The 17,869-nt window shown below is 37.8% G+C and overlaps 1 protein-coding gene across 12 annotated transcripts in view; it reads right to left on the reverse strand.

The window, feature by feature from the left end:
* The window catches only part of DOCK10 (dedicator of cytokinesis 10), a 211,773-nt gene that overhangs the window by 84,467 nt on the left and 109,437 nt on the right, over positions 1 to 17,869 (reverse strand). For all 12 annotated transcript variants that reach the window (XM_060767871.2, XM_060767878.2, XM_060767874.2 and 9 more), the window contains 4 exons: positions 13,524 to 13,606; positions 8,463 to 8,535; positions 8,086 to 8,208; positions 6,701 to 6,835 (listed from right to left, as the gene is read on the reverse strand). In XM_060767871.2, the coding sequence (XP_060623854.2) occupies positions 6,701 to 6,835; positions 8,086 to 8,208; positions 8,463 to 8,535; positions 13,524 to 13,606 (414 nt within the window). The remainder of the gene's footprint in view (positions 1 to 6,700; positions 6,836 to 8,085; positions 8,209 to 8,462; positions 8,536 to 13,523; positions 13,607 to 17,869) is intronic.

Raw genomic sequence — 17,869 nt, forward strand, 5'->3', positions numbered from 1 at the left:
GTTTAGCATAAGCAAGTTTGCGACCTTACTGTTTTATATCAGAATGAAGGTTGTTTTCAGATTATAGTGAAATTCCTGAATAATGGCAATGTTTAGAACAGAAAATAATATTTATGCAAATACAAACAGAATCCAAGAAAAATAGGTAAAGATAAAGGTTTCCCTCTGACATTAAGTCTAGTCATGTCCGACTCTAGGAGGGTGGAGCTCATCTCCATTTCTAAGCCAAAGAGCCGGCATTGTCCGTAGATACCTCCAAGGTCATGTGGCCACAGAAGCGGTACCTATTGATTTACTCACATTTGCATGTTTTCAAACTGCTAGGTTGGCAGAAGCTGGGCCTAACAGTGGGAGCTCATCCCACTCCCCTGATTTGAACTGCTGAACTTTCGGTCAGCATGTTCAGCAGTTCAGTGGTTAAACCTGCTGCACCACCAGGGGGCTCCAAGAAAAATAACTAGATTCAAATTCACTGAAATACAAAAACCAGCCAATGTTTTTAATAGCTATCGCTACTGCAAGGCCTTTGATCTCCTCCATCTGTTGACTTCACTGAATTACTATTTTGTGTCACTCCCTGAGGTGCTAGTATTTTTCACTTCCAGGAAAATTATTCTGTAGGATAGGGGAATCATCTATAGTCTGAATTCAAATTATTCTTTTCCCTCATCACAATCTATTTAAAAAGAATGAGAACATCTGGGAAGATGTGACATACTTGGAAAATTAAAAACAAGTTTGAGGTCTTCGCTTATTCAGGACATGCACACCTCTGTTTTATGAACCATGGGTTTGTACAGACCCTCCATCTTTATGGGGTAGTGCTATGCTTTAGTGAAGCTTAGCCCTATAGTAAATAAAGACAGCTCAGTAAATTGTGGTGCTTGTGAAACAGAGTCTACATGATCTTCCACCCTAGAAGTCATAAGCACATAATAGAACACTTGGTGATGCAATGGTTCTTAAGCCCTTGTGCTGGCAGGACTACTGACCAAAACGTCAGCGGTTTGAATCTGGGGAGCGGATTAGTTCCTGTCTGTCAGCTCCAGCTTCTCATGCAGGACATGAGAGAAGCCTTCTACAAGATGGTAAAACATTTGGGAGTCCCTTGGGCAATGTCCTTACAGGTGGCCAATTCTCTCACACTAGAAGCGATTTGCAGTTTCCCAAGTTGCTCCTGATACGGGGGGTGGGGGGAATCACATAATAAGATATTATGAAACAAAGTGCTATAGTTATTTTCCCTTCACAATCTGATATATTTTATTGGTATTTAAACTATCCCTTCCTTAAACAAAGTACTTGCTTAATGTGTTAGAAGGTACACATTTTCACTTGCCTGATGGTTCAGCAGTTTTGGCTAATTTTTATTTTGTAAGGAAATCAGTGGATGCTATCTTCACTTTCAATTGTTACTTATTATTTTATGACAGATCTGCAATACCGTTGTTTTATTCATTTTGTTTCTATTTAATCTAAATATGAAGTAAATTTTCCATGTAAATTCTGGTTATTGTGAACAGGGAGTACACAAGTTTTGTGTTAATTTTGTCCTGATCTATGACACTGGTCTACAATGAGCAGAAAAGCTTCAGAATGGCCTTGGTGGTGTCTACACTCTCCATGTCAGAGCTGTAGTGGGGCAGAGTCTACATGGTCCAGCTATAGCCTAATCAATTCAGCTTGTTTGAAATGTCACATTCCCTTTCCTGTTGTTGTATAGAACTCCAGCACAGTTTTTTGTTGTTGTGAGAGTCTTGCACTGACATCCGTGTGGTCAAGGAAAAGGAGGGAGCATTGCCTTCTCCCTGGTCATGTAAGCACCTCTACTGATGCTGTCATAAGGCACTCATGATGATCAGAAGCTCTCCTGGAGATCCACCACTATCTACAACAGTGACAGTGATAATGGCCCAATCCACCCCCACTTCCCCTGCATTTATAAACGTAGGGAATTGGGATGGTAACAGTGACCCACGGCGACAGCAAACCAGTCCACATCAGATCTGGTCATGCTATCCACACACTGCTCAAAATGGGGGCCAAAACTTTAGAGCATCTCCCAGCTTTCTTTTCCTCTCCAACCTGCCTTACCCTACAATGAGGATAAGAGTCCCTGGACATTATGCAAACAACCAGGAGTGACTTCTGCACCACTACAGATTTTGTGGCCAGAGCTGACAAGCCTGTATAGCTTTCTAAGTGCCAGCAATACTTTGGGTGAGGGTTTAGCTCTATGTGAAGGTTCCCTCTTCCTCCTCCTCCTAATATTTGACAGCCATTTGTTCTGGTTTCAGCAGCAGAACCCGGCCTCTAGATGACACCATCTTCTCCCATAGAGAATATTATGCCATAGTATCCACTGCAGAAAGAAACAGATGCAAGGGTATACATTGGCTTCTTACAGATCAGCCAATTTGGCTTTCACCTTGCTGACACCATGCTTTCTTCCCAGAATGCCTTGGCATAAGAACCTCTGTGTACTCTGGCAAAAAGTACTACTGCATTAGACAAAGTTCTATTCTTGCTTCTGATAAAACATGTGACTTTTAAGCTGGTTTAAAAGAAGAAGGGGGAAATCCTGGATGGCTAGTATCATTTCCTTTCCTCCAAATATATATATGATGGTCCAACAAGATATGCATATACCAGTTTAGACCTTTGAGTTCTTTGGGAAATGATAACAATACACACACACTCACACAAAATGCTGGTTCAGAATGTTGTAACGCTTGTCTACTCCTCCCCTTTTAAAATCATTTTGCTAGTACACTGGTTATTTGCTTTTTTGGTATGTATCAGGATTTCCTTTTGCTCATTCTATGTAGGAGAAACTCAATATATATGGAGTTTTATGTGCACATGTGCGAGAACCACTAGATCATGAACCATTGCCAATTTATTTTCTAGGAGCTGGTTGGAAATATCCACATACAACTGTGATGACTAATACAGCTGTTTAGACACTTGAGACACATTTTCAGCTGGTGTGAATGGATTTGTGTCCTTTATTTCTTCCCATAAAGTGATTCAGAAAAACTGACACACACGGCTTAGAAAACTGCAAAACATCTCAAAGTATCTGTTTGATGTATTATTCTGTACACTTGGACATAGAATTGAGACAGTTTCATTTGTATAATTTCTTGCTTTCTCTTAAGATACACGTACATTTTATTTTTCAGCCCGCACACACATTTACAAAAAAGATTAAGAGGTCTTCTGCTTTCCCAGGGATTCTTTGCAACCCTGCATGCAAAACAAAAACCAGGAACTGTGTCTACACAAGCCTCAAAAAAAGAGCCAGGGAAGTTCTCTATACTTTTGAAGAAAGTGTTATGCAGCTTGGACATCAGTTCAAAAGGATTGAACTCGAAGAGGTTTCCAGCTGAACTGACAAACAGGAAGCCAACAATCCAGTATAATTGTCGTCAACTTGTTCCCAAACAGAAATAGACCAGCTGATGAGGGCAACCTTTGATAAGGTATGCAACAAGAAACTGGTTAAGATCTTGTGCCCTGGATTTCAAAGGAGGGAATCTATCCTATTAATTCTGGGCTTCATCCTGTTACTTTGGGAACTGCACATTTCTCTTGACTTGAAGCTGAAGAATTCTTTTTGTTCAGTTTTTGAGGTTGTTGAGCACCTTCTTCAGTTGTGTTCCCACAGGGCAACTAAATTGACAAAACTGAATTACAAGGACCAAAATATGACTCACTAGAATACACTGGTGAGCATAGATGGATGGATGCAAAGCAATTTTCAGTTCCTATGTAATTAGCACAGGCTACATCGCCACTGTTTTGTAGAATTGGGACTGATGTTCTAGTTGCTTCTGGACAGTTTTGGATGTCATTTTTGGTTTTTGCCCTGGGTCTCTCCAAACAGTAGAAATATCATTCAAAGCATTATTTTTCTGCTAATTTTTTTGGAAGGGAGAAGGATCCAGAAATGGAAATATTTGTTGAAATGCCAAAGGTGAAAGGAACCCATCTCCAAAGCCTGCATGCAGACCACAGACCTCATGATTTCCACTTCTCACACAAAACAGCTTTCTTTGTTCCTCAAAGAAAAATGTAGTTGATTTGGATGTTCTTCTGCAGTGTGCAATTCATTCTTGCAAAGTCATTCAAATTAGATAGTACGTAGAATACTGCCAAGCTGTTACTGCTACTGTGTTGTTTTTCTAACAAAAAGCATACTGAGTCTAAAACACCAAAACTGCAAGAATTCAATATCTGCTTACAAGATTGATACTTCAAAGTTTTGGCAATCACATACAAGGGCTTCTTATTTTCAATTTTATAGCCAAATATTTCCTTCTGTGGTGAGTTAATAGCTAAAATACTCCCACCCCAATTTCATTTTCATCTTTACTATTGCTACCACTACAGAATTGGGTTTTTGATCTAGCAATCTCCAAAATTAAATTTAAGCTTCAATATTAGAACATCTGAAAAGAATGTCAGAAATCCCACATCATATAAATTGGGACCGATATTCCAGACTTGGCCTAGATTATATCTAATGTCTTGTGGAATTACTCGCCCTTTAAAACCACATAGCCATTAGAAAGATGACTTGTGTTTATAGAGTTTATATAAGTTTTTTTTAACTTTGTTCCAGCCTCTTCTTTTTTATATGAAGCCAATACCCATTCTTTTCCGACATTCAATAGAAAGAAATACAAGACTCTTCATGCATCAGATAATTGGGAATTTCCAGAGTATAAAAGATTTAACTCTAAACTAAGTAGCAAATAAGGACGAATGGTAAACTGGGTAGCTGCCCATTCTCTATAGCAGAGACCTCCAAAGGAAGGGCCGTGGGCTGGATGCAACCCTCCATGGTAATTTACCTCCCCCTCTCCTAAAAAAAACTTCAGGCAGTGAACCACCCCTTGGTTTAAAAAATTTGAGGATCCTCGCCCTATAGCATCTCGTTCTGTGCATTATATGGTGCCAGTTACGTTTTCTCATGGACCAAGAGGGTATTTTGGATGGGAAAATTGGGGGAAGAAATGTCACTTGCTGGACATACATTTCTAATCCTATTTCTCCTTCACATTGATGTTTCATTTGTTGTGCATTATATTTAATACTGTTCAAGAAAAAAGCACTAAATAGCATAAGGTTAATCTTGAGTATCTCTGTTACCATGATTGTATTTCAAAGGAGAGAGGTCTCCTCATAATATTAAACTTTATATTTTGCTGTGCAAGGACTGGATCATGACTCATATTTTGAAGAGACTCACTAAAATCCAATTGATTGAGATAAGTCTCCTCTAAATATGTATCCAACTTACAGAGATGCCAATATTTCTTCCATACCAGATTGCTTTCCCAACTACTTAAAAGAATCTGCATTACTCAGAGAATAAGTAATGTTGTGTTATTTAAAGAAACCATATGAAATCAATTGCTTTAATTCATTCACCACACTTGCTTATTAGCGCTATTTAATAAATCACATCAGATCAATTATTAAAAAAACCACAGTTCCTTCTCTAAATGGATAAAACATAATACTATCAAATACACGTGAGGCAAAGCCCATGTTTTACATACTCGATGTCATCATACCAGAAACATCACTGAAAAATATGAATGGATGTTACAACTAAGTTAGATGCTGCAATCAGTCAGAAGCATTGTGGTCAGTCAGAAATTATTTGCATCTACTTTTGGGGCCTACTTCCTCTGTTCAGTAAAGATAAATATAATATAGCTTTAAAACTCAAACATTCATCAAGAAGACTGATTAGATAGCCATAGCTACATAATAGAGTACTTTTAAAAAGTCTACTTGTTAACATCCAAATCACAAATATGAGCCAATATTCTTCTAAAATGTAAGAATATTTACTCACGTTCAGAGAAATGAACAGTTGGGAACTTTTCATGCATATCAGAACCACCTTAAGTGTCCCTAAACAACTGGATCAAGTGAAATAATATTCCAAGAACTGTTTCTAATCTAGCAAGAGAATGACACTTCTTAGAAGACTTCACATTTAATTCAAATTAGTAAGACAAAAGAGGGTCTTTTTGGTGACTTCCCCAAAACTTTGCCCATTATGGATGGAAATAATATTGAAAAATATTTTAAGATAGTTTTAAAAACATGTGTTACAATTCCTGAGAAACTTGAGTGAGAAAAATCCTACACTGATGAGAATCTCATGGTTGGGGACCCATTCTGTACAAAATTCACACATGGTTATTTGGCACTGAAAAGCAGCATTTTCTGCATAAAACCCAGCATACAATAATATTTCTATGCAGAAATAAGTTTGGCAAAAGAATAGCTGTTTTACATGCAGAAAATACTGCAGTTGGAGACTTATTTTGTGTAAAATTCAAATATGGATGACTTGCACAAGAAAGTACTTTCTTCTGTTAGAAAACAATATATTTGTATATAAAATGATGTTTTCTGTACAAAATAACTACATGCAGAATTTACACCAAATATATCTCAAATTGTGTATATAATTATGACAATTTTACAGAAGCAAGGAAAATAGTTAAACTAAGGCTAGATTGTATGGTCAGTGTAGACCCACATAATGCAGTTCAGACTGCATTATTTGGCAGTGTAGATCCAGCTTACTCACATCTTCCTTTGAGAAAAAAAATAGTAAAGCATTACATCTCTATTGGCTGCATATATAAAACCAAATAAAATGTTGGCTTACCTGTACAACCCCTGTACAGGAATCCAAAAAGATGCAGCCTTTAGGTTCCTTTGAAATCTTTTCATCTTTGTAAAAATTCATTATGTATGAGTTATCTGACAATTGTGTCAGCTGGAAGTAACGCTTTTTGAAAGACTACATGAAAAGAAATGAAAAACAAGATTAGCTTTCAGGCAATTTAATTCTGATGGATGGTTTATTTACAGAAAGGATATTTAAATGAAATATCCCAGAAAACCATTGTAGTCAACTTATTTTCAAATGATAATAGTATCACCCATTTTAGTGCCGTATAGGGTGCGATCATTTGTAGCTACTCAAGAGTTACCCTTTCTGAATTTAATAGTACTTGTTCTAAGGTAAAAGGATATGTATCATATCATAAATACCTGATTGAATATGTTCCCAATTTATCTATCCTTCACATTACAACAATTTGATGCCATTTTAAAGTGTCATAGCTTGGTGAGATGTTCAGAGATCTCCCCTGAACTACACGCTACAACTTTGTAGCAGAGAATTCTAATCATCTCATCATATCCCAACATTTTAAAGGTGAGAAATACGCCTCCACTCAAAAGAAACATAACATGGAGCAGTCAAAGGTTATGCTCAAGTATCATTACAGAGTTGCTGTTTAACTGAGCGTAGTTCTCCAGAGTTCTCTATCCATTGCGACTGTAGCATCCAGACCTCTACCAACTCTGTTAATAAAACCAATAAAGTCAGGCAACCTCAAATGTCCATTTGTCCTTTAGCTCAATTGGCTTGCATTGTTAACTTTTATAATAAGACATTAACATAAGCCTGTTACCCTTAAAGCTGAATCTCCTTTACAATACATTACATAAAATCTGTAGCTTCTAGCAACAGGAAAGTAATTAGTTCTTTAAGAGGCAAATTGCTTGACTCTAGAGAGCTGTATATAATTTTGAATATGCATCCACAAGTGTGTTTTTAAACAGTTTTCAATAGGCATGAGGACCGCATTGGAGACTATTCTCTATCATCCAATGTAAAACTCTCAGCCATTTTAAGGTCCTGGATGCCGCAGTTTGATGTTTGCAGTAAAAAGGAATAAACATACAAGCTGATATTTTTACAGTTTACCCTTTTTTCCCCTATCAAAATTTGGGGACTTACTATGTAACAAACTTAAACTCTAGAAAACGCACAACTCAATGGATCTATACCCATTGAACAGGTGAATTTGGTAATTTATCTATACCCTGGAAATTAAAGTGATGTAAAGTTCCTTCAGTAGTCTAGCACAGCTGCACTCATAAAAAGCTAAAATGAAAATTCAAACTGGAAATACCATGATAATTAGAGGAAAGATAGAATGGAGCAGATAGATACATACACAGTACTTATTACTTCCTTACCCGAACTGTAATGCTGTTGTTTACTGTGCTATTAAAATTCCCTTTATAAAGCCAGCCAGATTTGAAAACTCCCGTCCCTCCTGCTCCACCTCCTCCTTTCGAAGATGAGTGGGACGTTGTATCCTGAGTGAAAAATACTGTTAATATGAATTTGTTTTTTGGTTGAGTTGAAAAATGTAAAAAAAAAATACTGTGGGACTGAATGCTTGTTTGATAGGAACAAGTATCGGCTCTTTTAAACTTAGATATTTCCCCAATGCACACAGAATAACAAAGTAGGTTTATTTTGATTACATACTGAAATAGAAAGCCTTTCATACAATACTGCTAAATCAGCAATGAGAAAAGAGATAGTGGTGGGAGGAAGAAATGCTTACTTCATCCTTGTCAATGTCTTCATGATCAATTTCAAAGGAATGTGAAGGAAGTTTTTCTGGCCTGCATTCATTGCTAAAAAGAAAGAAATAGATGAAATAATATGTTATGGTTTTTTAAATGGCACTGCACATGGATGCAATCTGAAGCTTTCATTTTCTGTAACTTTTAGATGATTGCAATAATACAAGTGTTAAGAGCATGGAAAAGTGGCTTTTCAAAAAAAAAAAATACAGTGCCCTGAAACCTCTAGCAGTGGCTCTCAACCTGTTGGTCCCCAGATGTTTTGGTCTTCAACTCCCAGAAATCTTAACAGCTGGTAAACTGGCTGGGACTTCTGGGAGTTGTAGGCCAAAACACGTGGGGCCCCACAGGTTGAGAACCACTGCTCTAGAGAGAATGGACATAGTAGGATTGCCATGAATGTTAAGTAAGAAAGTCTAGCTGCTGTTTATCTTAACAGTTGTAGATAGGCATACACAGCTACAGTAGGGTTGGCTAGAACAGGATCCCAGTTAACATTGGCTCATGCTTTACTACTTGTCTTGCTGAAGACAAGTTTCTGTTAACTCAACAGAAGTTTGTGTGTCTTCAACCCTATTTTGTTGTCTTCCCAAAGCCAATGTTATCTAGTTAGATAGGAGACAAGGAAGAAAGCAGGCTGGGATTTTTCAAGTATGCAAAGATTTGTAAAAATAAACTTTTTCAATCTTGGGACTTTTTAAATTGAAATATTCCTTTAGAAAGAACAGTATAAGGTATTAAACTTTGAATGTATGCTAAAGTGTATATTCGGATTGAGCATCTCTTATCTGAAATGCTCAAAACCAAAAGTGTTTTGGATTTTGGAATACCTGTATTTGTATATATACTGTACATAATTAATTGTCCTGGAGATGGAACTCAAGCCTAAACAGAAAATTCATTAATATAGTATTTCATATATACCTTGTGCACATAGACTAAAGGTAATTTTATACAAAATATTGTTAATAATTTTGTGCATGAAACCAATTCATCAAGTTTCACAATCTCAGTCACTGATGTAGACAATTTGGCATTTTTTAGATTTTGAATTTCTGGATAAGGGTGCTCAATCTTGACCACTGCTTGGCAATTTTAATGAACTGGTGAATCCATGCTAGGATGTAGTTAAGAGGAGCTATCCAAGGTGCTCAATCTATTTGAGAGATGCATATAACCACCATAAACAACTCTTTTAAAGTTTATATTAACTTCAGACTGAATTCAACACCCATCCACCTGGAAGCCATTAGATATCACTATGTTGTATGAAAATTATAACAGAACAGCAATAATAAATTGATTCTCGTATTGTAGAATTGTAGTACAAAAAAGTAATTTTGTCCAACTCTGATTGGTTCAGCATTTCAGTATCACTGACATCTGCAATGTAGTAGAATCAGGATTATGTTAAAGCACTGAACTTTGTGATTAGCAAAGACAATAACATCACCTGCCATCTCCCTCAGGCCTCTATGTGCCCTTTGGAGTAGCAAGCATAAAACAGTTGGGAGAAAAACAGGATTTTCCCCAGAAATCATAATATATTGTTGGAAGTGATCCTTGTTATAATGCAGTCAAAAATTGTCAATTATGATCCCTTACATTTATAAAAAGTATTTTGCAGGAGGAAAGGAAAAATGCTAAAAATGTTTTGTGTACACCGATCAACATAGCTTGGCATAATTTTGCATTCTCCTTGAGGATATTTCTCTTGAAACAGTGAGGATAAGAATCTACATTTAATTACTTACTAGAACATACTAAGTAACCGTAACAAACATGAATAATACCTAATTGGATTTTAGATGGATACCTTGGAGCAGTCTGATTCAATCGGGTTTACATATGGAATATTTGAGTTACAGTTGATTTCTTTTACTGAGTACAACAGAAGCAAGACTGCAAACCAAATAACACTTTAACTAGACAGTAAATCCTCTGATTCCAAGATGACTTAACTCTGAATAAACATGTTTAGAGTTGATCTAACTGGTATAAGCATAACCTAAATAATGTTATGCTGTGAGTGGGCATGGAGATCTCAAAAGCCAGGATGTAAATTAAACAAACAAGATAATGATGAAACTATAGAAAGTTTGTAATATTGATAAAGCTGATATACTTTATATTGCAGCGGTAAGACCTGTCCCTCACAAGAGTATGCCACAAATATACCAGTTGTTCAAAACGTCTCTACTTTGCTAGAACTTGTTGCTATATGTGTCCTTTAAAATGCAGTTTCTTCCAGGTGTAAGAAACTACAAATTTGTGGGGGATCTACACTGGTGACTAACCACATATTAAGAACTAAGACTTTCCTAACTTAGTCCTTCCCCATTTCTAGGGCAAAAGAATTTGGTATTTTGTGTGTGTGGGGAGGGGGGTAAATTGATACATCTCAGTCAAGAAGTCACCAACACTGTTTGACCATTTCCTCATAGAACAATTTTCAGAAAAGTTTCTACTATTTATTGATAAATGCTGTTGACTCCTCTACCAATCTATATATCCTCTGTGGTTATGTGAAACAATCTACCAGCACAACATGCCTCAAGGGGAGGAAACAATTGAATCTTGCCAGGTCAGTGCTCCAAGGCTGCAGTCATGCCAGCAGTACTAACACCCCCTCCCCCCGGAGTGTCATCTCATGTGGCTCATAGTAAACAAATTCAAAACCAAGGTGCTGATTTATTCCAAAAAAAAAAAAAGAGAGAAAAAAGGAAAGCCAGTTGGACCGGCCCCATTATATTAACAAATGCTAAAAAAGTAGTTTGCTATAATGATGGTACCCTCCTTCTGGGTCATTTATTTATTTATTTTGAAATATTGTTGTGTGTCTTCAAGGTGTTTATGGTGACCCTAAAGTGAATGGGTCATAGAGTTTTCTTGGAAAGATGTGTTCAGATGGGGTTTGACTTTGCATCTCTCTAAGTCTGAAGGAATATGACTGCCCAAGTTCACCCAGTGGGTTTCCATGGCCAAGCAGGGATTTCAACGTTAGTCTCCACAGTTGTAGTTCAATGATCAAATCATTACACTATGTTAACATTTTAAAAATAGGTGTAACTTCTCAGATAACTTCTGCCTCATAGCAGTGAGTGTTTCATTTCATTTCTTACAAAAAAAAAGAAAGAAAAAAAGAAAGATGTAGCATAAAAAGGGGGAGGAGGAAAGGTCTGGTAGAAACTGGGATTGGTCAGAAAGACCTTTCAAGGTTCCTGCCTAGTTTGTAGTCTTTGAAATGAAGGGAGAGAAAATGAGGGCAGTTGGTGGGGCTTTAAGATCAGAAAAATCTATATGAGAGGTATAGTCTTGCTTCTGCCATAGAGAATACAATACAGAGTTATGTCAAGACTAGGCTGGGAAGACAGAAGCAACTTTGGATTTGATCTTGAATATTCATTCAGGAACCCATAGAAACCTAAAAATGGCAGACTTGAGACAAAAATCCTAAAACTCATAGTTGGGGAAACTGAAAGAACCAACTGAAAAATAAGCAAATCAGTTTCCTCACTGGAACTTCTATTGTTGTAGACCCAGAAAGTGGGGGAGAGAAGCTTTGCTTGGCATAGAAGGAGCACAGAGAGTGTTTGCTGGAATGGAAAGAGGCCACAACTTCATTAGTTACAGATGAAGATTTTACCACTATGTGTCCAGAGTTAAGCACTATTTGACTTGCTGGCCAATGTAAACTGATTAATCCAGCCTGCTTTCAAAGAAGAAATAAAATGACAGATGTGGGATTCCATATGGCTGGAAGATACTCTCTATTTCCCCTTTCACATGGAAATAAGCAAGTGTCAAGTGACCCCCAGTTTATGCATGACCCTGGTTGTTTGCACGTTTAAGGGGACTCTCACACTAGGTCGTAGGCTGTAGCCATAGAATAATGGGGTTGGAAGACACACTATCCAGCACAGCCAGGAAAATACAATCAAAGTGCCTACAAACTTCATCTGGCCTCATACAACAATTAATGAAGTTGAGACAAAATTACCATTTCAGATGTGCTAAAGCAGCATAAGCCTAGAAATGCAGCTAGCTCAAATACAGAATTTAGATAGGATTAGCAAACGAAGCTTGGAAGCTGACTGGCAGGTGCCACTTTATATGCTTCCAAAGGGTACTTAAGTCAAGTCTGTGATCCTGGACCTTCTTTCCAGACAGACAGCCAATCCAAATGTGATTGGCTGGTCCCCCTGGCCTTCTAAGAGCCTCAAAATTATAACAGGCATCACTTGACCAGGGACCATTCTCCAACATTAGTACCAAAAGGGTTAAGAATTAGTTTTTGGTCAACTTTAGATTCTGTTTGGTTATTTGGGGCACTGAATCAGAAAATTGCATTGGATAGACCACACCAGCTCTTATTCTGTTACAGAACATATGCCCTCCAGCAGTCGCTATCTCCTCACCCACAGAAAACCATATTTAATAATCTAGAGCTGCTGACCTTATTTTAGGTCTCGCAGCCCACCAGTGGGCAATGATCCACAGGTTGGATCTATATTGATCTATATAATATGTTAATAGATAAAACACAGATATAAGCTACCTAATGTGGGGAAACGGCAGTGGTTTTACCCTAAAGTGCTAGGCGTTGGCACCCTATATGTACACAATGTATATGTACATAATGTATATGTATCACAACAGTTTCTTTCTACCTTTCTTGCTGCACACTAGCAGCCACTATCTCACCATCCCACAGCCCATCAATTTGAGCAGCAATGACCTAGACAGCTGAAGAATGAAAGTTAAATCCAGAATGTCCATGCTACTTGTTTTTGGTTTTACCTACATTAACACAATGTGATTCAGTTCATCATTGATGAATAAGAACTCCTATTGGAGAAAATTCAAATCATAGGAGTTCCTTAAAGATGAAAGGGATCAGAACTACAATGTGAAAATACTTTACATATAGTGCCCTCAGTGAACTTACTGGATGTTGGGGGAAGCTGCACATTCTTAATTTAACTGCAAATCACCAGTATAGCATTTTAAAAAACACTAAGAAAAATACAGTTACTTACTGTGGTAAATGTCTAAAATCTGATGAGTACTGTTCATATTTGTAGTTTACAATGTGCCATTGGGAACTGTAATATTTACATGCCTATATCAAAGAAAAAAGAACATGTGTAGTTTAGTTAAATGCAGTAGGCAGTTCAACACACATGCAAGATGATCATATGAGAAAGAAATATACTAACACAAAGCTCTAAAAAGACAGAGTTTTGGATTATGCCTCCTAGAATTGAACAACCAGTGTAGAACCTGATCGTGTTGGCTAGGAAATACTGAAGAGTTGAGGTGGCCTAAAGGAACACTTCCAAATTTTGGATGGCACTTGTATCGGAATTTAGGCAAGTTACTTTTTTTAATTGCAGCTCTTGTGAATTCTAAGTAAACTGGACCAATAGCCACACTTGTTGGAGGATTCTAGTAACAACAACAAAATTCCTTTTCCTGATTTATTCCTTGTGATTCACCACAAATATCTATGATTGATTATCATCCTTGGTATAATTATAAGGATCTAAATTCTTGACTGTTTCATCTTTCCATTCAAAAGTGAACAATTGATGTAGTTTTATGTGAACATTTTTTCACACTATTTTCACCCTATCTGAGCATACTGAAGTGTTCCAGAGGGGTTCACAGGACACAAAAACAGAAGGACCCATGGTAATTTGGATATGAGAATATTGGAGAAACTTACACAGACATCTGACTGGTATGTTAGTCTTCCTACATAAAAACATTTTTTTTCAACAAGATGTGAAATCATTTTTTTCTATCCCTAACAGATGAACCACTGACTCCACACCCATTGGAGATGACTACTATACATTTATTGTGTTAAGGGATGGAAGGGGGCAGTGAGTAGATGTATATGAGTATCTGCATGGGCATTAGATGTGCCTCTGTTGATCATCACCTCAGTCTCTTATTTTGCCAAAGAATCCTCAAAGATGTTATTTTATTTATTTGATGTGTGCCTGTGCTCATTACAGATCCTTTCCATTGTTGAGAAGTTTGGAATATCTGTGTCACACAGTCTGTGAGCTATTTGAATGAAATATTGTATTTCATTGCATAAGAGTCACCATTGCATAAGAGTCGCAACCCCTTTTGGGGAAGGCAAAATTAATATTTTGCTCTTCCCTGTATAATAGTAATATCCTTAGTTCACTGGCGAAAGCAAGAGAATTAAGGATGTGACTGCCATTTTGATACTGTGGAGCTGGGCTTGGCTTCCAGCCCAGTCAAGCCCCATAGTGCCCAAAGGGAAAAAGGGCAGATGGGCAAGGAAGTGAATTCACACCCACATGGGCAGGTGAAACATCACCCATTAGTACAGGTGCTTCCTTTGAGGGCGCAGCAATGTGGGTGAGTAAAGCATTATCCATATACATAGTTGCACATTATAGTAGTTGCCACTGCATAATAAACGCATGCCTTGCACCCTTCCTTTTCTCTCCCCAAAAGTTTTTTTTGGGGGGGGGGGAGGGGGAGAGAAGTGTGACTGTTATGTGGTGAAATATGCTATGTACAATGTTGATAGTTTGTGCCCAATTTTGTTGTCACACAAAGATCTAGTTCCTTTCAAAGGAAGACCAAAAAGAAAAATAAATATGAAAATATTTAGGAAAAATTCCTTGAAAGTGAAAACAAGGGGAATGGCCAGTCATTTATTTATTGTATTTGGCTAAAAGTCATTACAATGTATTAAACCAACTTCTGCCAGTAATGATTAAACCATATAGCAGAAATTAACAATTGCACAGGATGTTAAAAGTAGAATTGCAGCTTTAATAGCTGAGCTAGTTATGGTAATATGATTTATATCTTGCTTTTTCAGCTCACTTGGCTCTTTGTACTGTGTCTTTGTAATAAGAACGCAGTAAGAGAATTCATTTTATGATGGTAATTAGGATACAATATTAACATGAACTGTATGTATTGTTCTTAAAATTTGCTTCATAGAAATGGCCCCCAAAAGGGGAACATTTGTAAAAGTTACTTTTTGTACAACAGTAGCCATAATCCTTAAATAGCCTTACTAGCGATCATGAGAATTTTTAGAACTGTAGACCGAAAATGAGGCTTTTCAATTTCTGCTTAAGACAATAATCTCATTGACCCATTTTTTAAAAAGAAATCACATATTCCAAAAAGCACTTAAAATATGGCATATGTTTCCCAGGTGATGTCGGGATTGCATCTGGGGGGGAAAGGAATGCTATTTTTGGTGTGTGTGTGAGTGTGTGTGTGTGTGTGTGTGTGTGGGGGGGGTAATGGGTGGATGATAAAGGGCGGTTCCTCAAAACTTCATGTTCTGCAAGGGCAATGCAGAGCTCTAAATTTTATTTATTTATTTATTTATTTATTTCCTTCATTTATATACTGCCCTTCACTATCCTGATGAGGACTCAGAACTCTTAAAGAATAGTAAATGTGAAATGGTGAATACCCTACTCCCCCAATGCTGTTTTCTTCATATGGAGAGTGACCATTCTGAAGTGGAGCCCCCCCTCCCCCCCCCCCCGACTTAGATCTGGAGACTCTCCACAGAATTTTGATCTCAGAAATGAAACTCAAGGCTCAGAATCACATTGAGAACTTCCGTGCATACAAAATGGAGTCGCCTTTGGGCTGAAATGGGTGAGACAGAAATAATGTAAATAAATAAATAAAAATAATCCCAAATTTAGATTATCCATTTTCATCTAGGGACAACAGGAAAATAGAGGAAACAACTGCACAGACCACTTAAGTGAGTTTCACACCAGTACTGAAGAAAGTGGATTTTCCGTGTGCAGATTATTATATAGAAAATCCTGAAAATAGTCTGAGGTCCAAATAGTGATTACACAAACCACATAGCACTAATGCACATTAAGAGCTTTCTAATGTGTGCTTTCATGAACATTAGTTATCTAGCCAACACAGTTCAAAGCTGTTGATTTTGAATGTGAATTTTGGGTCCTTTATTATTTGTCATACAAATATCCTTATTTGGACATTTAGAAGTATTTACTCAAAGCCGCAACAGAAGAAAGTTGGGTGCTACCAATACTTTATGTTGAAGTCTTTTTTTCCCCCATACTATAGATAGCTTTGAAAATGGAAAGTGGAGCATGTGCTTTACTACTTAAGGCGAAAAAACGCAACAATTTAAAGCCTTTATTCTGACATAGTTCCATTAACCAGATTCCCACTGAAATCATAATTCCATGTCTCTGCATTTGCCATTGTGCTGTGGCTCTCACACTTCTTTTGGCTCCATGGAAGGCCTGAGTTAAATCTTGCCAGTTTGCAACAATTTCCAGCTACAAATATGCCATGTTCCACTCTGAAACTCATTTCCCTTCCAATAAAGGCACTAAAGTCAGTGCTGGCTTTGCTACCGTGTTGACTCTTAGGTTTCAAAATACTCTGCCCCCTATTTCTCTTAAGTTCACAGTTGGAAACAGATACTTTGTCAAAGTGAGCCTTTGCCAAGTCAGGAAAATTCCTATCCAAATGCTTCCACAGTTATACAAAAGCACTATATGTAAACCCTTTTTTGTTCAAATATAATTGGACAGTGTGTGTGTGTGCCTTCAAATAGTCTGTTGACTTATAGAAACCCCATGAATTTCAGAGGTTTTTTTAAGGAGGTTGTGGAAGCTCCTCTTTTGGAGGCTTTTAAACAGAGGCTGGCTGCGGTGCTTTGAATGCGATTTTCCTGCTTCTTGGCAGGGGCTGGACTGGATGGCCAACAAAGTCTCTTCCAGCTCTACGATTCTATGATTCTAGAAGAGGAATACTCAGAGGTGGCCTTGCCAGTTCATTACTCTGAAATATAGCTTACAGCACCTAGTATTCTTTGGGGGTCTTCCATCTAAATACTAACTAGTACTGACCCTGTTTAGCTAAAGGATCTGGAACCATTAGTGATATACATACATGGAAGTTAATGCAATGCCTGTGTGCTGCCCCCCTTTTTTGTAGAAATGAAGGGCCATTCCATGCAGACATATACAGTATTCCCTTGCTACTTTGTGGTTTGCTTTTCACGGAGTCGCTGTTTTGTGGGGAAGGAGGAGGGAGAAGAGGAGGAGAAGGAGGGCTTGCTTCCTTTCCTTTCCTTTTCCTTCCTTCCTTCCTTCCTTCCCTCCCTCCCTCCCTCCCTCCCTGACAGTGTGCATGAGTGGGGAAGGAGGAGGGGGAAGAGGGGCAAGAGGAGGAAGAGGAGGAGGGCTTCCTTCCTTCCTTCCTTCCTTCCTTCCTTCCTTCCTTCCTTCCTTCCCTGACAGCATGCGTGAGCAGGGAAGGAGGAGGGGGAAGAGAAGGAGGAGGAGGGGAGAGGGAGCCAGGCATGAGAGGAGGA

The sequence above is a fragment of the Anolis sagrei genome, chromosome 3 (assembly GCF_037176765.1).
Source record: "Anolis sagrei isolate rAnoSag1 chromosome 3, rAnoSag1.mat, whole genome shotgun sequence".
NCBI classification, from domain to species: domain Eukaryota; kingdom Metazoa; phylum Chordata; class Lepidosauria; order Squamata; family Dactyloidae; genus Anolis; species Anolis sagrei.